Source organism: Psittacula echo (assembly GCF_963264785.1).
Source record: "Psittacula echo genome assembly, chromosome: 2".
NCBI lineage: Eukaryota > Metazoa > Chordata > Aves > Psittaciformes > Psittacidae > Psittacula > Psittacula echo.
In genome coordinates this window covers 84,677,573-84,703,008 of record NC_137737.1, presented here as the reverse complement: position 1 = coordinate 84,703,008, position 25,436 = coordinate 84,677,573, and the positions used below count along the sequence as shown (strand labels likewise).

At 38.6% G+C, this 25,436-nt stretch overlaps 1 protein-coding gene across 1 annotated transcript in view; it reads right to left on the bottom strand.

Annotated features, from left to right (window-relative positions):
* Positions 1 to 25,436, bottom strand: part of CTNND2 (catenin delta 2) — a gene marked incomplete at both ends in the record, with an annotated part of 536,439 nt that overhangs the window by 289,445 nt on the left and 221,558 nt on the right. Inside the window, 2 exons of the mRNA XM_080639304.1 lie at positions 19,090 to 19,206; positions 19,690 to 19,724. Of these exons, the coding sequence (XP_080495430.1) occupies positions 19,090 to 19,206; positions 19,690 to 19,724 (152 nt within the window). The remainder of the gene's footprint in view (positions 1 to 19,089; positions 19,207 to 19,689; positions 19,725 to 25,436) is intronic.

The window sequence follows — 25,436 nt, the reverse complement described above, 5'->3', positions numbered from 1 at the left end:
GAAATGCTAACTTGTCCCTCCCTGGGCTCTCAGCACATTAGGTCTATTCATTACTGCCATTCTGTCCTGTACACACAATGATGTAATACTTTGGCGCCTACAGGGATGGATGGCACCCTTTAAAATATTAATAGCTCCTCTCATCATGTAGGACTCACCCTGATGTGAGCAAATCTTTGATGACTGTTTTGTCAGCCTGTCTTATCTTCCCCATCACAGCACTGTGTGCCAGGAGAGCCAAGTGCAGGCAGTGAGTTTAAACTGGGGCTGCCAGACTGAACAGCATGTCAGAAGCACTAACAGTGACACCTTCCACAGTTACTTAGTTGTTCCGTGAAACTAAAGCATGTTCTAATGTACACTGGGTTCATTTACCAGTGATTAAGCTTATGATATACCCATAGTAATTCCCTAACTTTTGCTCTAAGAGCATATATCAGATAAGGAAAGGTTCTTCTTGCACCACACTGTTGCATGATTTAGACCTCCAACAAACAATCGTGAACTCATTCTGTCTCCACACATGAAGAGCCACATTAAAGAATACCCACCTAATCCTTCTTTATTCTTTACTTCTAATTTTCAATAAATTAGCTTACTCTTCTATGGTGTCCAGAACCAGTAAGTGAAATACAAGAGGGGACAAAAGAAATGCCTTGGCCATTTCGTGAGTTGCAAAGAACTCTACCTTCAACCCAACAGCTATCATCTGTAACATATTCAGTGGCTCTACAGGAATGATAGGTTTATCTTCTGGTTAGCACTAACAAGCTCATGAGAGCATAGAAGGTGACACAAACCTTAAGGAATGTGAAATGATTATGCTGATTTTGCTCCTACAGAACATGTGAAAAGTTCAGTTTTAAAAAACACCCACAATGGCACAATTCCAATGAATTTTACCAGAAATAACTCCCAGTACATTCCTGATACAAAGGCCAAATTTTATGACCTTAAAGTCTTTGCTATGAGGATGTACAGCTGGTCCAAAAAGATCCCACTTAGAAAATGTGCAAACAACACGCCCCCAAAAATTAATATGGAGAGCTTTTTTATCCCTAGCCTGCTTCTCAGAAATGGCAGAATCATTATAACTGATATTTTCCAAAACCCAACCCGAACCGTTCCTATTCCAAACAAATCATAGTAGGCTATGTAAAGTGGAAGTGTTCTTTCTAAATGTAGACTGGGGTTATGACACTATTTTACATATCGACACAATTTATGCTCCAAAGCCAATTGCATTCATCAGAATTTTCTGGATACAGGACAAATTCAGAAAATAAGTTCTGGTCTTTGTATTTTCCTCACAAGTACAGAAGGAAACAGGGTTCCATGTATGCTGTGAGGGTATTAAAAATGTATCACACGCATAGGAGAGTTGAATTTAATCCTGCATGGGTGCTTATAAATCCAAGATTCCATTCCCTGACTCTGCAAATAGAATTGACTAAGCATTTTCCATTTAACCGGTTTTGTTGCAAATTTTTCCTTTAACGAAAAAAATATTTTCACAGATTTTTTTCTTTTTTTTTTAGAGCATAAAGAAAAAGCAGGCTTAGTTTTTAAATGTATTTGCAGGCTTTATTTTAATATTTTGGATTTTGAATTTTTACCGAATATTTGCCTGTGATCAAGTGAGGATTAAATTCAGAAAATTCACAACAGAGTAACTGTCCCATGAAGGGCAAAAGTTGCAGCAAGAAAGCAATTTTTGTGCATGGAAGTGTTTGTTCTCATTCTGAAATTACGCTGTGACATTTCTAAAGCTTAAATAATGATTAAACTATCACATGCTATGAACTCAATATGTTTAAATTTTCTACTGCATCTGGCCTTCAAGTGTTCGTTTCATATTACTATGGCTCACTAGGGAATTCACATAGCCAGCTAGAATCACAGACATGGGTTCCCTGCACCACTGAGCCCAAACACTTCCATGCACTTTCAGAAACTTACCCAAAGCGTTGAAAAATATTTTCAGTAAAAAGTTTGGAGCACATGGTTTAAGTTCACTAACTACTGTATAGCGGTTTTCATTTTGCACCTTTACAAGCAGTAATGAACGATTAAAACATACATATATTTCAATAAGTACTAAGTCATTTGAGAGAGACAGTGAGATAGATATTTAATTTTAAAGAAGCCTGCATTTCTCAAGCAAATGTGGAATAGAGTTGTGGTTGCTCACCTGTAAATAACTAAGTCTAAACCAAGTGTACAAACTACAAGATACATTTGAGATTAGTCCGTGTGATCATGAAAAAACACAAGTTCTTTTTGAGAATGTAGGGACTACAAGCAGTCAGTCCTATCTTGTCTGATGGGGAAAAGATGGATAGCTTTTCTCATTAACATTTTTGAGATTTCAATCTGAAGGAGAGATCAAACCTTCAGAGGAGCTCGCAGCTCACCCAGAAGAGAAATGGTTTGTTTTTGTACTTCTGTCTGCTGACGGCTCTTGAAAACAAATTACTGTTTCTTCCTGGCAAAAATTTTAACTCTGTTGTGTTGGTATAAGAAGGTGTTTGTGAAACTATTTTTCATTTGTTTTCAGCAGTGTTAAGGCAGCTGGAGATATTCTACTTTAAGTTAGGCAGTGGGGATCACTAGAACAATTCAGTCTTATTTGTTCCCGTAATTCAACATAACTAACTACAAATCTTCAATTTAAAATAAGCTTAAAAACAAACACTTCCAGCTTCGTAAGGTTTAGTTTAGCAGATACTAAATTATGGATAGTACCAAAATTTTACTGATTCAGTCAGTGCCACTTTCCTCCTGTATAAAAACAAATAGTACAGATATGAGTGTGAATTAAGCCAGAGCCTCCATACTGCAAGAGACACCACTGTGAACTAACTTCAAAACATGGAGCACGGTATAGTAATTAACTCTTTGTCTCCAGTTTGGTGGTAACGTACTGCAGAAAATACCTTGCTCTTCCTCTTAACCTGGAGCAGAGCAGTGTGCAAAGCTCCCCATCTTCTTCACCTTGGCTGCTGTAACCAGTAAGCTAAGTAAGGATCTCAAAGGAGAGGGAGAGGGTGTGCATCTTGCGAGGGACACAGACAAAGTGCCCTTAAGCTGGGGAAAGCTGCTGGACCACACAGAAACCCAGGCAAAAATAGCACAGAAAAGGATGAAGGACATGCCCACATCATGAAGGCAACCCAGAATGAAACTTCAGAGGTGATGGAGAGCAGAGGACTTGTCTAGGACTCAGAAGTAGGAAACAGGAGCTTTCCTTGCAGTGTGGAGACCCAGGTGCTGGCAGGCATGGCAGACTTTCAGGAAAAGAGTCACCCATTCACACAGTGAAGGAAGGAGACAGGCTTCTTGCAGAAGCTCTTTCAATTAGTTTATGTTACCTACCCCTCTTACTGGCAGTTATATTGGCTATTATATGGCTACTGGTTTTCAAAAGCCCAATAGTTTAATAGATCTGAAGCACCTGGGAGTACCTGGCACACTTCAAGTAAAGCAGGTGAGAGGTGCAGATGCAGTGCAGGATTTGGCCCTACCCTGAGTCCTACCAATAAAGAGAGCAGCACTGATTCTCATGTTTGCTACCTTCCTGGCATACTGCATTCGACAAAATAAGCATAGTCTGGCATTACGCTGAACAGGCTGATTCATGACATTTAGTATGTTGCATATGGCAGTAAATGTAAACTGGTGAGTTACAGGCTCCATCACGAGCCATACCAGAAGCAGAGCTTCCACAGCATCTATCTGCTTCTGTCAAGGGGGAAATCAGGGAAAAGGGAGGCAAAGGTGGCAGAATGAGCTCCAGCACATGCAGCTGGGGCTACTTCTGTGAGCAATGGAGCATCGCTGGCAGGAATTTTTCATGGACCGCTGTTTTTCTTTCTGAATAACAATACAATGTGCAATTCTGCAGTAAGGTGCAGTGCTACTATTTAAAAACCAAACCAAGGAAGTGAGTGGTCTTAAATGACGAGATTATTATTAATTCAAGGACATCACAGTAACAGTTGATTACAGGAAACCCAAGTGACTCAAAGAATCCAGGTTACTATTAGCATCCATGGCTGGCTCAAAAAGAGAGAAAAAAATGAAGTTAATTGAAACATTTGTCCTCATATTTTCACGAGCAGTATTTTCTTTGGAAAGAAAATATTTTGCCTTTTGTTGTTTCTGCTCTCCTCAAACACCAGCTCCTCTTCCTTCTTCCATCATTCAGAGTAAAAAATATCCAAACCCAAATGAAGCAAGCAAAAAAAGAAAAAGAACAAAGAACAAAGAATCTCAACCTAAAACTTGAATTGTGATTTTTTAAAAAAACAAATTATTCTTGAACAGTGAGCGTTTGCAGGCAGAAATAGTTTATATGGAGGTTTCAGAAAAGCAGAATTCTTCTCAGTACCAGCATGCACTGTTCTAGCTCTATCAGTGCTTGCATAGGCAACAAAAATATTATACTTTTTATTCAAGAAGTGACAAGATATTACAGACCAGTAAGTAAAGAAAAAAGAAGAATAGTGGTAATGCAACAGTAAGATTCCACCAGTATTTTACCAGATTTCTCTATTTAGATTGTGCCTTAGATTTCCTTTTTTTCAAACCACATTCTGCAGCGTACTTAAAACAAGATAAAAGAAGTTTACCATTGTGTGAAAAACTGTATTTTTCTTTTAAATAATACCCTGTTCCTCAGCATAAAAAAAATATTCACTTCTGCAACTGACTTTATGCCTATATTTCATCAAACAATCCAACATACACATTGAAGAATGGTCCAAAAAGTCCAGGTTTGTATGCTTAGAAACTGTCAATTGCTAAGGCTACTATATTCAACTCCACTGGAATATGCTTGCCAATTTCGGTAGCAGTCAAATCAGTTTTTAAGATATTAAATGTATTAAAGTGATGTGTGCTGACAGAGAAAGTGTACCAACTGCATGTACAGCAGAAAATCAATTTTTAGCAAAAATGATGCAGGTAAAAGACTGGCTATATTGTTAGAAATGTTTAGCAGGCCAACTGCATCACCACCGCTGCTCCAAATTTTGAAAGCATGGTTTTTTTTGGCTAGTCCTCCACTGACAACAAGGGATTCAAAACTCCATTGCTAAACTCCAAGAGTGCAGCATGTAGCTTTTGGTTTTTCGCTCGCTTGGAAGCAAACCCCAAGAGAAGCTGGATGCTCAGCTGCACACTATGATCCACAACCTGGGCTGAGTGATGCCCAAATTAAGCAGAGAAGACTACATTTAAGAAAAAAGAAGGAAGCAAGAAACAAAGACCAAAGTGCGTCAGCAGAGTGCTGAATTTCATTTCAATGAATTCCAGTTTTTGTTCCAGTCATTCATGCTGACTGGAGCTTCAGTGAGAGACTACAGAAATGGGCATCAGAGCCAACAGTAGTTGAAAAACCAGGGAACTTGTTTGGGAATCAGAGCTGGCAAGTCATCGTATGTTTTCTTCCCTTCCTCCAGAGGGTAGGGCCTTGTCTAGCTCAAGTAGCAGAACTGTATCCCATAGTGGTCATAAGCAAAAGAGAAAATATAAGAAATCCAGTAGGAACCTGGGCTCTAAGAAGCTTACCAGTGTCAGAAGTTAAGCAGTTTTCTATGTGCTGAGTGACTGTCAGGTACCCTTCTTATACTGATTAGAGATGGGTGACAAAGAAGCACATCCTATTAAGTTTTGCTATTTGTAATATTACTAGATCATGAGTGAGGATTTAAAAACAAACACAGTATCTGAAGTCTGTTAAGATTTAAGTACCATCAGTATTTGTGATATTTTTACTTACAGAAAAGCTAGTTAAGGTAGTAGGAATCTGTGGATTAATTCCATTACAAACTCAGGGAACTTTATATTTTTTCTATCATATACTGTAGCACCATTGCTGGGTCACAAAGCTAAATAGCAGATGTATGTGGGATTCTTGTAAAGGAGGAACTCATAAAAAGAAACCAAAGAAATTGTTCCCTGCGGAGAGATCAATGGCAGCCTGTCCCTAGTGTCCTCCAGTCAAACATCTGAAAAGTAACTCCCGTTTACTAATCCTCAGACTACAGTATCTCAGGGAATACTTCACAAATTGTAGCCTCACAGCATGGAACAATTCAAGATGATACTATAGCAATAGCATGGTCAATCTTCAAGACAAACAAAAAAGGCTGACTTATGAAATAGGACTAATATATTACATTACAGAACAGAACTTATCGTGGAACAAGTATTCAATAATACACTATCTGCTAGTTGTTCAGTTATAAAATAATTACCATATAATGAAAGTTACATACAGTACTATATTATTGCAAGATAAGGGCATGATTACTTCAGTATTCTAAATCTATGCAATAATTACTTCTGAATTGGCTAAAATAACTACACTGCAAACTACAGAAATGTACACCTGGTCAGTCCCCATGAGCTAACTGCATGCTTGTTACTTAGTTTTTCCTGTGAAGTTCCCAACAAAAACATCATGCAAGTGAAAGGAGGATTTTTTTCTCTCATTAAGATTTAAAGTCAGTTGGCTTACTGGGACACATTTCCTTTTCCAAGTAAGTAGTAAAGTGTAGCACTACTATTGTGTTATACATTTTCATTTGGCCAGTCATTTATTGGGATGCCAGTTCTAACTGACAAAGGAAATAGACCAAAACATCCTTGAACGAACATTTAATTAGCTCCCATACCAATTATAAACAACACTTCACTCACCTTCGATCAACTGACAGAAGTAGTAATGATAAATTATAGAGTAAGTGTAAATAAAGTGGTTTAATTAGCGTAATTAATCACTTCACACATCTTCAACCTGCTTTTGCTCATTTGGGTAACAACTGAAACACCAGCAAAACTCCTTTAATGTCCTTTAAACATTCATTTATACAGTTAATAGGTTGAGGTGCCTCACATCCCAGCAAAAGGAACCATCTCCTAACTGTTAGTATATGCCTAATTAAGAGTTTCAAATACCAAAAAGTCATCACTTACTGTTTCCTCTGCCTTTGAGGTCATTTAATTTCAATGTGAAATATTGATTCCTACTCCACAACCTACTATTTTTGCTACGTCATTTAAGTGTGCATACTCATAGTAAGTAGTTGCTAACTGGCCCTAAGGCTGGGTTTTATTTGTTGCTCATTTGTGCAAAGGAATGGATGATTAAAAAAGATGTAATAAAATCAAAGATCAGGTCAGGCATCTGTAAAGTGGTCACATAATTTCTGAGCATTAAACTGTATTTGGGATGCTGGCGAATCTTAAAACTAGACTGAAATAAGTAAGAACAACAAAACCAGGGATAGCTTTTGGTGTCCTTCCACAGTATTTGACAGTAGGGGATGATAAAGATGGACCGGTTCCTAGTGACAGCAAATTCTTTGGCGTCTCACTGGTAATATTCTGTTTTCCAAGTCCTGCTCGCAGAATTAAGATGCATATCCAACTTGGACCAGGAGTAAACTTTCCCTCCAAATTAGAAGGGTAAGGAAGATTTGTTTGTCTGTTTGGTTTAAGCTACTTGCTTACGTTGCTGTATGGCTTATTTTTGAGGTCATCAGAAACATTCCTTGCAGAAACTCCCTCTTGATGAAATGACTTAGGATGACTTTGGAAAGTGGAGGACTTGAGTGAGGGGAAAGAAAGCCCTGCAAGTGCCTCAGAGGATGGCAAGGAACAGCCACCTTCCCACTTAAGTACAGAGGTCTCTCCTCTCGTCCTCAGCTTCTAGTCTCTGTGAAAGTGCAGCTGGAAGCAGTGGAGGCAGGGGGCTATTGTGAGTGAAACCCCTGGGAACTAGATGAGAGACCTTTGTAGATATCATAAAAATAAGATTTCTTATTTACAGGAAGAAAAAGGAAATACCAAACCAAGGCAAAAATTAAGACCTGCAGATCTTAATTTTAGCAAAAATGCAAATCTTGGCAGCTACAACTGGTCAAACAGATTCTATAGGAAAAGAAGGTCTTTCAAGCCAACTGTTAGTCAAATAGGGCAAGTGGGAATGGCTTTAAACTGAAAGCAGGTAGGTTTAGATTAGATACAAAGAAGAAATTCTTCACTCTGTGAAGGTGGTGAGGCAGTGGAACAGGTCGCCCAGAGAAGTTGTGGCTGTCCCATCCCTGGAGGTGTTCAAGGCCAGGTTGAATGAGGCTTTGAGCAACCTGGTCTAGAGGAAAGTGTCCGTGCCTATGGCAGGGGGGTTGGAACTAAATGAGCTTTAAGGTCCCTTCCAACACAAACTTTTTTATGATTCTGTGATATCAAACAGAATATAATAAGTAGCTACGATGTAACAATGGTAATAAGCATTGCCCCCATTCTCCCTTCAAATCCAGGACCAGTACTAGGAAAGTATTTCAAGATCTACCTTCTAGCATATATTAAATGTATCACTACCTTCATATAGCAAGAAAAACATGCCAAGCCTACAATATAACAAAGGTATTCTATACCCTAGTAGTAAATAAAGCTCGGAAAAGTGTGTGTGGTATGTGCATACTTAAAATGAAGAAATACATGATAATACTCTATCTGTTAAATCACAAGCAGCTCTCTTGTTAGGAAACAAACACGTCTCTTTAGATGAGAGGCAGCAATTCTTAAATGAGTACACTGAAAACAAACTTGTTTTACAAAAAAAAGGCAAGTAATTTATATGCAATACCATCCTCTACCATCATTAAGAGGGCTATGTTCTACCTACAAGTACAGAAAAGGGCTTTCGTGTTGCTATAGAACCTATTCTTAGGTACTGGAAAATAGGATTTGGTGGAATGTATTCAGAAATGTAGAAGAAGTTCATTTTCATTCAAGAATTCTATAAATTATAAATACACCCTGAGAGTAAATGTTTTTTTTTTTTGATTACTGAAAGTGTTTGTTTTTTTTGATGGTCGTATTGAAATCCCAGAATCAGGGCAGTGGGGATAGCACTAATGTCTAATTCAGAGAGGGCAGGTTTCCAACCTACTGCATAACACTAATGAAGTGCCTCCAAATAAGAGGGATCCCTGTGCAATTAAACTAGGACTACAGAACGGCAAATGCAATCTCTCAGTGTTTGGGAAAATTGTGCTTCAAAATTTCGGCACTCACAAAATATTGCTGGGTGGTTAAAATTCACCAACTGTGCACCTGTGAGGGACAGGAAGAAAACCAGAGAGAAATAAGTAGTTCTTCAATAGCTGAACTTAATAAGGAAATATTTAACAGGAAAGAATTTCTTTAGGGATAGATAACTTTTATGACAAAAATTTGCAGGCAGTGTATTATAAAGATAATAGAATTTCCAGTGAGTTTACATAAAAGTCTTCTGGAAATTTGGAAATGTGTTGCAAATATGACATACTAGCAGATTCATGGAACAAAATAACATAGCAAAGCCTAAGCAATCCTAACATAATAGGGTAACTTCAGGGTTACTTACTCAGATAGTGTATGTTTTGCTTTCTATACAATACCACACACAGCATTACTCCAGAGGTATGAAATGTAATACAGTCAGATATTCTTTCATAAGCAACAGTTGGTAATGTTTGACAGTAGGAAAAAATTGGGAATTCCTTTACTAATGAAATTACTGAAGATGCTAGAGAACAAGACCTAAAGACATGCACTGAGCAAGAATAAGCTGATACACATTTATGCTCAGAAGTTGCCTTCCCTCTTTTTTTTTTTTCCTGTTAAAAACAGGAAAAGCTATCCTAAATTTAGATTAAAGCCAAGGATAACCTACTACTACAATTTTTTAAATGATCTCAAGATTAAACAATTTATTTTGTAGAAGATTAATCTTATTCTATGAAATTGCTTGCTAAACTCTGCAGATATCGAAATCAGATAGTCTCTGAAAGAGATAATTTATCATTGGCCATTAGGATGATGTGCTTTGTAGGAGCAATAGAGAGAAACAACAAAGGAACAAAATGGGCAGTAGGATCATAACTAAATTACGTTTCTGCACTATGGAGGATACAAAGAGGAAAAAGGATATCCTCTGGCCTTTCATCTAGGGATATCTAAGGATGATTTGGAGCTCTTTTGGCAGTAAGATTTCTGTTGGCACTTGTTACACCTCCATGAGAAGCTCCTGCCAAAAAAAAAAACAACCCCTCATCAGTGGCCTAAGGTAGATGCAGAGTGAATTTTGTGAAGAATATAAATCACTTATTTCCACAAATGGCATGCTTTGCTGATGGTGACAGTGTCACTTCTGTGAACTCTGCAGGTGGCACACAATATCTGGAGTGGCAGAATCACACAACACTTCACTGTAGCAGAAGTTTGCTCCTTTGAAAAGATCAGACTGTGGAACCACAAGAGAACAGTACCTGAACTGGGCTTCAGGATGGGATTAAATATATTTCTGAATGGGACCACAAGAAGAAAGTGCATGCAGGAGGAGGCACTGTGTGCAACGACACAGACACCAAGATCCAACTCAGAGGAAAAATCAGGAAACGCTGAATTTTGGCATAAATGTTACTTTTAAATTTGTGTTTTCATTATCAACCTCCCATATTCCAGAGAATAATTACATTTAAAATGGAGTATATGCTTTTCTACAGAAAAAAAAGCAAAGTAAACTAAGGACACATTTTACATTAATAAACCCCAATTTTTTGGAAGTATTTTATATCTTTGAACACCAACTGTGAATGTCAAGTGTTCCTAGTCACCCTCTGTGCCTAGCACAGCCTAAAAACTGCTACCAATAGCATTAAACTAATATGTTCCCTTTTATTTCTAGGAAGTAATATCAGATGGCTATAGACATCACACAAACATGACTCACATGGAAGCTGAATGCATTATCAGAAATCAAAAAACCAGAAAGATTTTTTCTGACAGACCTAAATTAAATTCTTGAAAAATAGCAAATGCAATTAAAAAAGCACCTACTAGCTTCTGAAGGTAGTTTTATATGAAGCATATAAAACTATTCAGAGATATATGGATTTAATACAAAAGGAATCAGGAGATCTATTACGCTATTATGTTGTTCTATGAACTTAACTACTAGCACAAAACAGGTTTCCTCTTCTCGTGCAAAGGGGAGCTCCATTTTTTCCTGACCTTTGACAGGCTTACATATTTTCTGTCCACAAAAGAAAATGCCTGTTTGGTCTCTGAGGCGAGCCAGTTCAGAATGTGTTTAGCACTGCCTCAGGAGTCAATTAAGAAGTAAGTCAAAAAGGTTGAAATTTTATGACAGTCTTTTTCATCTGCCAAAACCTCCCCTGCCATAAACCAGAAAGTACAACCTCTTGCTTTCTCTGTGTCCACGAATGTGCACTACTCTCTGCTCTCATGGCGAACTCAGAATATGTATTTCTTCATTTATAAGGCCAGAATGGAAAAAAAAATGGGGGCAACTCCTTATTCTGCGTTATCACAAAAGTCACAAAAATCCTACTTTATTGAGAGCTATGTAAACTGCATGTACAACAAAAGAAATCAATCCCAAACCAGCACCTGCCAAAATTTTCAGTTCCATATACATCATTTTACACAGGCTAACAAGCCAATTACCTCTTTTTCAAGGCTGCATCTACACACTGCTTTTGCTTACAAGCTGGCATCAGCAGATCCCAGAACGATGAAGCTCTTGGCACTTGTGACTGTGCTCAACGCACAAGCACTGGCTGGCATGCCACTAAGGCACAAGTAGGGTGAGTGGTTTATCAGACTGCCTGAGGATGTGGGTGAATTTGTTTCCTGGCCCATACTACAGACACAATATTTACTGATGCTCTTTTGCGTGGTAGGTTTAGATGCCAAAAGCCTTTCTTTGTTCTGCTCCTAGAAATGCTACTGTAAGTCACTGTCATTTTCTAATGTGCTTCAGTAACTGCTTCCTGTGGTGGATAAGAGAACACCCGTTTGGTTGCCTGTGCAGGATTTGTGTTTGCCACAGGATAAGCAATACATGCTGATCACTACCTCCTTTCCACCTTTAATGTTGCTACTAATTGTTCCTGCTTTCCTGGTCTTGACTCTCACCAATGCATTTCCCCCCTCCATATATGTTTTACTTGCTATTACTGCTCCTGTGTTCATTTGATATTGGTTTTGTACACATTTTGTACAACCGTAATAATTATAGATCATAAGGGAGTTGTTTTCTTTGGGCAAGGATTTTAAGACCATTGCACAGCATAAAATGAAACCAGGTACCAAAGCTGGATTCATCTCAGGACAAGCAAGCTTAGAGATATGAAGTAATATCCTTATATCAGCATGGAGTTTATATACCAAAGAATCACAGAATGGTTTGGCTTGAAAGGGACCTTAAAGATCATCCACTTTCAACCCCTTGCCATGGCCGGGCACACCTTCCACTAGACCAGGTTGCTCAAAGCCCCGTCCAACCTGGCCTTGAACACTGCCAGGGATGGGCCAGCCACAGCTTCTCTGGGTAACCTGTTCCAGTGCTTCACCACTCTCTCAGTGAAGAACTTCCTCATATCCAATCTAAATCTACCCCATCTTAGTTCAAATCCATTCCCCTTTGTCCTATCACTACTTGCTCTTATAAAAAACCTCACATTTCATCATGTAGACATAACCAGAAATAAGGGAACACCAAGAAACACATTGCAGGTGACAGCACGTTGAGTAAAAAATCAGCCTACAGGCTGCTGTACACAAATGGAGGGAAATTAGAAATTACTTAGCTGCAGTATTGCCATAGTTATCTCTGGACTCCCAACATGACACACCAATGAGCACTGTGTATTCGCTTGAAGTTACGTAAGCATGTAAAAAGTGATGATAGCAAGGCCACATTTACACAGAAAATGTGTTTTGATCTTGTTTTTTTCTTTGTTCGTTTTGGTGTTTTTGCCCTATCCTCTGAGGATGAATCTTCATGTGTTTGGGTCAAGACACTGAGGCTTTATTTCACAATGTGTGAGAACAGAAAAGGTAAAGGAACTGGAAAAGGAAAAGATGGAATCGAAACAAGGGAAGCAACAGACATAAGGATATGGTAAGCAGTAATGGGTAGCTTAGGAAAAGGTGGGACAGCAAGAAAAGGTGAGAGATCACAGGAAAGGAGAGGGCTTGGAAGAGATACTAAGATGGTGTGAGAGTCTCTGGCTGGAGATTCCTTCCTAAGGAGAGGAAACTGCAAGAGGCAGCCTGCACAAGTTTAGGTCCAACAGTAAGGGCATGTACTGGACTATCACATTTTGAACAGTACTTCTGCCAGTGGCTTCTAGTGCTGCCTCCCTAAAAAGCCTGTAACCCCCCAGTCACCCTACTAATCTACAGAAGGGCTACAGAAGAATTGAGGCAATTGAACCTCTGTGCCACACCTGAGGAACCAGAGAAAGCAAGGGCTACTTCCCTGAACAGTGATGGTTCCTTCAGCCTTCATGAGGCCTCCTGCTTGTAAACAACCACACAGGAACTCGAAGACAGGCAGCGAACCAAACCAGAATGAGATCAGCTGCACCTGACTCACAGTCCCTAACACCCTATTGCAGAAACTCACACTGGACCATGGCTAGTGAAGCGGATAGCAAAGCCTGCAAGGGATCCTGGGGGTGAGAGCCCATACTGGGGCTCCACTCCTAGGTTTGACTCTTCTGCAGTGGTCTCCTGCCTGCGTAAGAGTAAAGACTGAACAGGAGAACTTCACTCAGGCTCTTGAAGTAAGAACACTGACATGAATTTAACAGGATGTGATATGTCAGCCAGAGAGATGTGCCTGCTTTACCTGGCCCTTACCATCCTCGTAACACTAATAAGAGCAGAAGCAATGGGGTTCTGAATGACAATGTTTGAGCTACATCTTTTCATCTGATGCTATTCCCAATACCTTTGAACTCTGCCTCTGACAGAGGATAAAAACAATAAAGTCCGAGCTCAGGATGCTCAGTGCTGATGGCGCATTTCCTGAGGCAGCACTGGCTGTGAGCACTGATGCTAAGATGTAAGAGCTGGCTTTCGGATCAGCACTACAGCCTGTTTCATATTATCAAATCTTAATGTCTTAGTGATCTACAGAAACTTTTAATGGTCAGCTATTTTGTAAAGACATTAATCTTCTGCGGAGGACTGCCCCTGGAAGTAGGTCTCAGTGTTTGCTACCAGCCAGTGGCTATTACAATGTTAAATGCCATGATAATTATTTCATGCTCACTTGTAGAGTGACTAGGGCCAGAAAGGTGAGGTGGATAAAGCAAACAACATCTTATCAACACTGCTCAGAAATCAAAGTATTTAACAACTACTTTGAAAGACTAAATTTTACCCACAGTTGAGACAGCTTCTGTGAGAATATACAACAAATAACTGTGAGACCACCCTTTAACAAAAGGTGTCCACCTGTCAGATTCACTCCATTACAAATTGGGCAAAGATGAATTTGAGACCCCAAAGTTTTGAAGCCAAAATATTGAAAAGGCTTGTATTAGAAGAGATGGGTGGAATAAGGCGAGGCATCCAAAATGCCCAACCATAAATATTTACCCTGAATATATTACAATACTGATGGAAGTTTAATCAATAAATCAAAATCTCCTCAGACCCTGTGCTCTGAACGATTTATCTGGAGTTAAGGACTGCTGAGTCAGAAAACTACTAGGTCTGCATTAATGCAGCAGAACGAAAGGTGGTGTGACCTGTCTTACTCACTTCTGCCACTCCTGCTCCAGAGACTCAAATTCTAAAATGAAAGAAGGGTACACACACTTGCTAGGTATTTTTCAGGTCTGCAATGTACTCAGAGAGCACATGATTTTATTAGTGTATAAGTTTACTAGGAGATCCCATGAGAACACCTCCTTTGTGTGCACAAAGAATGACTCAGCTGGATTGCCCTGGCTCTCAAAGCAGATAATGAAATGGAAATAACTTCATCTATCAACAAATTGTGAGGTCCACTGATGCCAAATTTCATCTCATTGAGCATGTCAGCCATCTGACAGGTGGCAATTCCACAAAGCAAGAGCTATGGGATGGAAAACACACAAATACACATCCTTTTACACATTCATTGTGTAAATAGTGCCTTTTTGTTTCAATCCATTTTCAGTATCTATGAATAAAGCAGCTGATAAAGGATGAAAATCATAAAGGTTGAACAAGGAGTGCTCTTTCAAACTGGGACATCTGCTTTCACACTGAATAAGGAGGATTTCTCTTATTGTAAAAAAATGCTGAAACAAAAATTAATTAAAATAATAAGAGCTTAGCCCGTTTTTTCTTTTTTTTTCAGCCTCAGAATTATACAGGCTATTTAAGTGAAAACCACATCTATCTAATACAACAGCTATATGTAATTTCATATGATAAAATAATCTGTTGTTGTAACATCAGTTATTCTTTAGAGGAAAAAAAATCTAAATGGTACTACTACCCATGCTGCATTCTGGGCAAACAGTTTCAAGTGACTAAAAGAGTTAATATATTGTGGGATTGAGTACTCAGTGGTAAGCCATGCATTTTCTTCCCCAGAAGGATTGAGACATCCCTAATTGTCTGCATTTCTGTCAACATTTAGCCTCAGTGAAGTGCACTCTGAAATGGCATCAGCCAAGAAGACAATGTTATTTAATCTACATTGTACTTATTCCCTTATCAGTGCGCTGAATTCTGTAATTAATCCTGAGCACCAGGGCAACAGGCTCACAGACAGAAAAACAAATATATTCATAAAATTTTTTGGGAAAAAATTGTCTGGAGTACTGGCAATATCAGTTGGAAAAAACTGCAATTCCAATATAAACCTCTTATTTTAAAATTGAAGTGTGAAATATAGATTTTTAAATATATCAGACAATTGGAAGGTTGATCCAAGAGGCTTTCTGATCCATGTCAACAAGAACTCTGTGGCTGCAGTCTTTGGTATAGATTTAGAGAGAAAAGAAGGAGGGTTGCTACACGAACTGATCAAGCAAGTTAAAAATAGGGAACGATTCCATTTCGGTTAGAAACTTACACACCAAAAGCTCCATAAATCTGTCCCATAATCCTTTTAAGACCAGTCTTATGCTCATTTTGTGAAGACTAAAGCAAAGGAAATAGCATGAAAGATTTAAGTGTAGATACCTTAAAGTAAAATTAGAGACTTCTGGATTAGGAGACATTTGAGCCTGTGGTTTAAGTTAGGAAGAAAGTGCCAATGGATTTGCTCAGTAATCTCAGCAGTCCATCTAACCCTCATTTTGCTAACGCCATGACAGCGGGAGTAACTGTTGCTTGTCTCCACTGCTGTAGCCTGTAAGGATTCAAAGTAGTCTGTAAGGATTCCATGAACTTCAGCTAATTATCTCAGAAACAGTTTTGATCTAGTACCATGGCAGTCCTCTGATGTGACAAGCTAGTGATCCACAGGGAACTAGTAGGAGGGAAAGAAATACAGGACCACATTGTTATTGCTCCACATTTATCTCACCTTTGCACTACCTATCTGTAAAATGCAAATTTAAAACATTGGCAGGAAAAGGTAGGTTTGTCCTTAATGATTGCCCAGAGGCCTCCAGTTTCTCTGCCAAAGAGGATGGACATCAGGGGGCCTCAGGCGTCAGATCTTTCTCAATTATCTGCAGGCCAGACTGTGACCTTATCAAGCCTTAATGACAAACGTCCTCAGCAATCACCCTTATTCACTCAGACAGTAGTATATCTGTGTTTACTGTCCTTCTTTCCATGAAACTTTCTACCTTTTCAATTGTTCTTACATGAAATGGGAGGGGGGAGGGTGGAAAGAAGAAAACAAAACAAAGGAGGCGTACTCACTAGGTATCAAAAGGAATGAATCTGAAGTAGTTGTGTGATTTTGAGACAGTGTTGCAGTGATAGGAAATACCTGGTTGGGACAGAAGAAAGAGATTGGAACAGTGCAGGAGTTTCCCTCAAACAAGTATAACCTTGTCCCAGGATCAGCACAACCACAGAAAACTTGTATGAGAGCATGCAGTAGTTATAAATCTGCCCATCTTTGGTAATAATTACTTTAAAACCAGTGATAGCTCTGCTTCCATTCCACCAAATAAAAGCTTTATATGTCTGGGTTTTTTAGTTGCTGATTCACACTCAGAAAAGATAATTAGTGAGCATCTATATTAGCAATACAGAACCCCTCCTGTGTAAGCCCCTTGCATGTGACTTGTCCCATTAGCCTTTTTTTCATGGCTTTTATTTGCTACTAAAGGAACAGTACATGTGAAGTGATGTTTGGGATTTACAGTATTATAACAGCTGCCTGCTATGTGACGACTTTTTAAAACTAATTCTGAGAAAATCAGAGTGCATGAAACCAAATTGTAAAGATCCTGACTACAAACACACTAATAGAAAGACAGTACTACTGAAATCATTCAGAAAAGAAGCTGTGGTCACATCTCCAGGCAGGCTTTCTTATGATGATTTATAAAAAGTCTTCCTTAACAAGACCAGAGCTGCTATGGAAGGCCAGAAATGTTCTCCTCAGTCAGCCTTGTTACTTAAAATACAGCTATGCAGTCAAACCCAGAAGTAAACATAACTAAAACAGTAAAGTTAGGAGCTCAAAAATTAGGAAATCCCAGACAAAGTTGCCCTTTCTGAATCATTGCTCTTGCCTGCCTTCCTTGTCTTATGGCTGGTGCACACAACACAAAACTATTCAGTGTTTGGTAGTTGCCTCATTTTTAACCACATGACCTCAGGCTTTCACTGAAAAATGTCCAATACAAAGGAAAAAAAGAAACAAAACAAAAACTCACCCTGCTGGATTAGTCTGTGACAATGTTTACTTCAAATATATCACAAATACAAATAATGATTTTTAGAATACCTGTAAAGTGAGACATTTATATAGATCTTATTTCCTATTTGGAGATTAAAGGATTTAAGACAGAAAGTCTCCATGAAATACAAATGTGGCATGTAAGACACTTCAGAGTGAGTTGCAAACTTCCTTTTATACCAAGCTTCGTCTATTTGAGACTGTGCTTCCAGTGTCCACTTACAGCTCTTTGTTCTCAGCACACCTGTGAACTAATTACGAACACCTAAGTATTAGTGGAAGATACCTTGAATGATTTCACAAGCATAACGTCAGAACTTTAGGATATGAAAGAAGGACACAATTAAATTTTAAGTGCCAAGCTGAACTGTTGAGTATGAGATTTTTTTATTTCATTTAGCATGTGTGTTCTACTCATTGCTTAGAGAAGTCAGAAGTGCTCCAGATGAAATGAGATGTAGAGGAATACTAGAGAAAATTGAAAAGCCAAAGTAGCGTCAGGAATTGTAGCACGAGTGAAGTGAAAGAGAGCATATATTGTGGCAGAAGACTGAAGGAAAAAAAAGGAGAAGAGGGAAATAACCTGCTTTTTCAGTATCTAGTGCTACATCTGATAACAGACTTGTTAACCTATTGGAAAACTTTGTCTCGGTGTGACTCATGTTTGTAGACATCTGTTCTACAAATACATGGGGTGATACCTCTCTCGTTCACTTTTGCTGTTGTTTAGCCTTGACACACTTCCCCAGTGGCTGGTCCTAGCAGAGGATCTATCCACTCCCTCCACAATTCTGCAAACAGAATGACTGCTAAATGACCAGTGAGCCAACCTTTGAGCAAAAAAACTTCAGCTTGCTTGCTACAGCTGCCATTCTCTGCAACATCTTTAAAAGCTCACTTAACTATTTTTGTCTGTGTATCCACTTGAAAATTTTAGTCTTAAGGAGTACCAGCTATCTGGCCAAAGTGCTTATAAAAGACACATCAGAATTATTCACAGCCCTACACTACTTCACAAGTTACTTTTGTAATGGAGATGTTGAAGTCTTGCAACATGATCTTATAGTATAGTACAACAATACTGCAATTACAAAATATTTTCCTTAAAATATATTCCACATGTTTAGCTTGCTGGTTTTTTCCCCACAAACTAGCAGTGAGAGTATCTTCACTATAAACAAAGCCAAAAATTAACTTGCAAAGGCAAGGAGGCAATTTGCCTGCTCACAACTACATGGTCTTTAGCCTGTATCAGAAATAATAAAGAAAAACACTATAAGACATGCATTCAGTTTTAAATCATGAAATGTTACAAATATGTCTGGAAAATGTGGAAAAACACATTTCTAGCAACTTACTTTCACTGGCTGAATAGTCCTGCGGATCAAGTATCCCTGATTCCTGCAGTGATCTAATACAGGAGTCCACCAGCTCCAGACCAGTGGTGAGCTCATCTTCTATATCCTTCTGACCATCTGTAACAAAATGAACAACATAAGAACGTATAAGAAGGCAAAAGGTAAAACCAGCTACATGTGACTAAGCCTTCACAGCTGACAAAGAAAAGGCTCACACACGAAGATCACATATTAAGATGAGGCTGGCCCTATTGAAAACTGTGCCATCCTTTGAAAGCCTGGCCTTGGATTAATAAAAGCAAAATGAGACAGTTCATGTCAGATCTTAAAAAAAAGTGAGAGACATGTTTAGCAATGCCCTTCACAAAACTCTACATTTTGAGAGTGTTCTCCAAAAGAGAACTCAGTGCTCTTTTTGTCAATCCTAACAACTTCTGCCAAATTCCACCCGTTTTTAAGTAGGGTTTTCACACACTAGCAGTGAAAAAAACCCCAACAAATTGCATAAATAAATGTTGTTTTCCCCTCTATCTTCTTCAGGAAATATGATCATTCTGGGAGAGGATATATGCAGCACATATATGCAGATAAGTACATTACCTTGTGTTTGCCAGTGAAACTGCTCTTCCGTTGAACTGAAAAGAGGGAGAAAAAAGTGTTATTTTCTTATGAAATGATTCAGTAATGTGCCATCAAAATTCAGCTGTAAATCTATTCTGAAGGAACTGATTTAAGGATAAATGAACTGACTTAAGGATAAATAAGAAAACATATCAAGGATTGTTTTACATATTTTTAAGTGAATGACTTGCACAGCATTCATTCAGCAGGAGGGAAGCATCTTCACTTCTTAATTAAGTAATTCCAAATACACATATAGTAACTGCCCTTAGTCTTGATATACAAATTATACCATTCCAAACCAAAAACATTTTGCAACTTTTTTTGATCCTCCTATTTGTCGGATTTTCCATTTTTATAGAGAAAGTTATAAACTGCTTTCTCAAGTGAACATTACATGTGATTTCTAAAAGAAATTACAAGTATGGCTCTTGGTTCTACTGATCATTATGTGCATTTTTATACTATCCAAATGTGCAGCTAAGTTAATTCAATTGGCCTACACAAGAGAGTATATTTAGATGTGTTTGTGCTTCTAAGTACAAGCACTTCAGCAATGGAAGGTCTTAATTTTAAAATAATGAACATGCACTCTAGAGGATGGGTTAGGTAGGGTGTGCTTTTTTTTTTCTATAAAATGAACTCTATATTCAAATAAATGATAAAATGAATGATCTATTCTATTAGGCAATGAGTACACTTTCCTCCAAGGCATGATCTGTTTATGCTTCAATACAGGTCTTTCTCATGCCAAGAATACAAAAAGGATTGAAGTTACTCAGTAATAACCATTCTTTTGATAACAGTAAACTATAATAAATATAGTCATAATTAAAAGATTTTTCTGTACATTTTTACAAGATATTTATACAGGAGAACAAAATGATCTGTTGCATCTATTGGTTTAAAAAAATAAAGACAGAAATTAACTTTTCAAACAATAATTTTTTTTCTCTCTAACGTTGAGAATAAATGTTCTTTTTTAATGAGCAAAAGGACTTTAAATCTTGAATTATTTTCCCTTTTCCCAAGACATGCTGAATCTCTTATGAATATGTGAGTATAGCTCCTCGTATCTGTGCCCTGAACAAGAATAACAAATTAAATGATCTCTTCACATTATTTTCTCTTTATAGGAAAAGAACTGGGGTTAATCATTCATCAGGTTTGATAGTGTTAAAAAAGGTGCATTTGCCTAATTTACATGGAAATACTTCTAAAAGGACAACTTTCAATTTCTAACTGGCATCTGAAGTGTTAATCTGACAAATTCAAGTCTATACATGACCATCAATTTCCACATATCTACCATCTGTGCTTTATATTGACTCACTGTGGTGAGATTTCATAGATGAAGAAGTTAGCCTTTGAATGAGACAATCAAAACACTTGCGTTCAAGTCCACTGAAGTTAATAATATGGAAGATAAACAAAGACAGTGTCATCTGGCAAATAATAACGGCAAAGTGCTAAACTGGAAGATACTACTGTAATATAAATTACCTTTTCAAATGGAGCCCTAGTGGGTGGTGACTAGGGACAGTGGCTCTTTTTGGAAAATTACTTTTTCTAATTTGAAATTCCTTTTGCCTGATTTTCAGAATCGCTGAACAACTGCAGCTTCTGCTGACACAGTGGGACTTGAGAGCAATCTTCCTTGCTGGAATTTGCATCATTCATAATAAGCAATGTATTACTTTACACTACATGGTCCTTCTTCCAGTATCCAGATTTCTATGTGATAGATACCACCTCAAAAGACAGAAAAAAGTAATATCTCAGGTGGCATTCTTGCTGCCAGAATGCCATACTGAACATTGCGGGCAAGAACATGCTGATGTAAAAGCCTGTGCCACCTGATCCACATCAGCAAGAAAAGAAAATCAATTCTGTGCACAGGGTGAATTATTGTTTTCAGGAATTCCAGCTTACCCCTTTTCAAGCAGCAAGTTTGTATAAAATGTAGAAGTTCATTATTAACTAGTGGCTTATTAATGATCCCTGATATAACTAGTTTGGCTTCCATGGAAACATTTTAATGTATTCACCTTAAGAAATCTTACATAGGAAGGTCTAAAGAAGGTTTGCAATAAATTTTGATCGTATTTTGGCTTTTCCAGTTTTAGTCTGGCTTCTCCTCACAACTACTGCAATAAATACTGTATTTTTTATAGTCAGGGTAACAGATTCACCATAATTTTTTTTTTTTCCTAATGCAATCTTCTTATCCAACATATGGAATATGGAACAGGCTGCCAAGGGAAGTGGTGGAGTCACCATCTCTGGAGGCATTTAAAATATGTGTAGATGCAGTGCTTAGGGATATGGTCTAGTGGTAGACTTGGTAATGCTGGGTTAACAGTTCAACTTCATGATCTTTAGTGTCTTTTCCAACCTAAATGATTATATGATTCTATATTAAAGTGTATCTGTCCCTACAAGGATATGAATACATTCTGGCATGAAGAGCGTGCCATTTTCCTAGTGAAATTAATGCTCTTTAACTTTTGAATAGTCCAATATAGTTGCACATGACAATTGCCATTTGTTGGTTACAAACTCATGCCCTAGTTTTGCACACAAACAAGTAAAGGGTTTCCCTAGAAAAATCTTATTAGAATTTGACAGTTTAAACTTAGATAACCTGCTTTTTTCTTCTTTTTTCTTTTTAATCTTCTTTCTTTTTAATCTTAGCCTTTTTTTTTTTTTTTTTTTTTTTTCCAAATGAGCTTTTCCCGATTTTGGCCTGAAAATGATTCCTGATTGAAGCAACCTGACATGTCTGTGCAGTGAGCCTTTGGGCTGTCACACAACTGTGCCAAATCTGCTTGAGTGAATAAAAAGTACTTTTTGTGCTTTTCTTCTAGGTGTTTTCCAGATTCACAAGAAAGAGCAATACAACTGACTATATACCCACATCAAATACATGCAAAGACAAAATCCCAAAAACTAGAATCACAGAATCGACTAGGTTGAAAAAGGCCTTCAAGATCCAGCCTTGACCCCAAGACCACCACTAAACCATACCACTGAGGGCTGGTTTTTGAACACTTCCAGGAACAGTGATTCCACCACTTTCCTGGGTAGCCTGTTCCAATGCCTGATCACCCTTTCAGTGAAGAAATTTTTCCTAATACCCAGTCTAAACCTCCCCTGGGGCAGCTTGAGGCCATTACCTCTTGTCCTGTCACTTGTTACTTGGAAGAAGAGAACAACCCCAACCTCACGACAACCTCCTTTCGGGTAGTTGTAGAGAGTGGTAAGGTCTTCCCCTGAGCCTTCTCCAGACTAAACACCCCCGGTTCCCTCAGCTGCTCCTCATCAGACTTGTTCTCCAGACTCTTCACCAGCTTTGTTGCCCTTCTCTGGACCCATTCCAGCACCTCAGTGTCTCTCTTGCAGTGAGGGGCCCAGAACTGAGCACAGGATTCAAGGTGCAGCCTCACCAGAGCAGAGTACAGGGGGTGATCACTGCCTTGGCCCTGCTGGCTGTGCTATTTCTGATACAGGCCAGGATGCCATTGGCCTTCTTGGCTGCCTGGGCACAAGCTGGCTCATGTTCAGCAACTGTCAATCAGCACCCCACGTCTTTTTCTGCTGAGCAGCTTTCCAGCCACTCTTCCCCAAGCCTGGAGCGTTGCTTGTGGTTGTTGTGACCTAAGTGCAGCATCCGGTACTTCGCCTTGTTGAACCTCATACCACTGGCTACGTCCCATCAATCCAGCCTGTCCAGATCCCTTTGCAGAGCCTTTGTGTCCTTCAGCAGATCAACACTCCCAGCCAACTTGGGGGCAACTGAAAACTTACTGAGGTGTGAATACCCAATGATTCGCTTTCAAAGCATGTTCTGGGGAGCAGCAAGGGCACCTTGGACTCAGGTGAACTCCAAGAAGTCAGGAGTGTGCCCAAGGCCCTGGCAGTGGAGACAACAGTGGGGCAAAGGCAACCTACATCTAACTCCCAGAACAACACACACATTTTGCACACCACCTGGTCACAGCGGTACTTGCAGAATTGCTTGGGTTTAGACATTACATGGCCTAATGTGAGGCCTGACTCCCTTCAGATTAATGCCTTTTGATAGCTTCTGAAGCATCTTGTGCAAGAAGGAGGCTCACCACACTGTACACACTTCTAGTACTGTATTTACTATGCAGCCTGTGGAAATTCATTCTTCTTAGCCTGCGCACCGATGTACATCAGTGCAAATGCACACTGGGCCATATGATTTGGCTATTCGAGTCCTATGTCTTACCACTCCTTGGAAGAACACCACAGCAAAGAAACTCAGCTCTTGATAGGAAGGGATATAGTCCTTTAATTATCCAAGAAATGTTTGTGTGTCTCTTCTTTGTGTGAAGTCATTCAGTTTACAGTTGTCACTCATTTTTCGAGAAAGTGCTATAGCTATCTGCTACAGAAAAATATTTCTTCTCATTGTTTTCTAAAACAATTAATGAAATTATATCTAACACTACTATAGAACAACTATGAAAGGATTTTTATAAGGAGCTGTATCAGCACACGATCTTTCCAATTATTTCTGCAACGGAGCCACACAAACATCACTGTATATAATTACAGGCAGAAACCATCTCACCGATTCCTGAATTGTTATTCTGGTTGTATAAGGTGGACGAAAAAAGATTCAGAAGTATTCCACAAAAAGCAGAGGCTGAGAAACTAATATTGCATCTACAGGAAAGGAGAAGCAGATTTTAAATCAGCGGTACACTTCAGGTTATCTGCCAAACAGTAAGCAGTCTTTAGTATCAACTATCTGGGGGAAAAAAAGTCCCAAGATCTTAATAATAAATTTTACACTAAATAATCCCATGAAAACATAGGAATCGCTCAATAAATATACAGAAGACCACACCCAAGTGCAAGGTTTTTTTGTTGCCCAATTTAAATGCCTGTAGATGTGACACAATAACATCTCCGAAATATTTAATCACACTCTATAGTCAGCTGTGGTATCAACTTGGCTACTATATCAACAAGTCCTTTTGATGTTCCAACAAACCTAATGCAATCCCCTATAATGATCCTGGATAATGCAATCAAACAAAATAAATCAACAGATCAAATAAACAATACCACCACAAATCCATATATATTTTACCAATGGCTGCTCTTTTGTACCCTGTGAATTTCAAACTGACTTTTTAAACTATTACAAAGTTGTCCTTAACTGCAGATGCCAGAAAACCATTCAGGTAGTTAATTGCTACCTATATTAGAAAGGTCTTGCTACAAGGCCCTACAGAGAAAAAGAATTATCTATTATTTTTCTCACACAAATTATTGTTATCCCCTAAGTTTTACAAAATCAATAGCAGAAATCTGTGGCTGTGCTATGAATTTTTTGTACATCTTTCCAGTGATACGGGGAAATATTCACAGCCAAGTTTTCAAAAAGCTCTCAAAATAAATGCTTTCTTCTGCATTTAATACTTGCAGGAGTTAGCAGACATAAGTTTCCTTTAAAAGCAACCTTTTAACTGCTCAAGTTCTATTTATATCCAATTTTTCTGTACTGATTGTGCTTAATAATAACTGCTCTATTTCTTCTTATTTAAATGTGGTTTAAAGTTCAGTGTGCTACACTGCTAAGGGTGGTACTTAAGTACAGAGCAGCAGAGAAAGCCAGCAGTGGTTTTGCATTCCACACAGCGTGCTGCTTAGGTGCTTGCAAAGCGGGCAGCAAAGGCTGCTATTTGAAG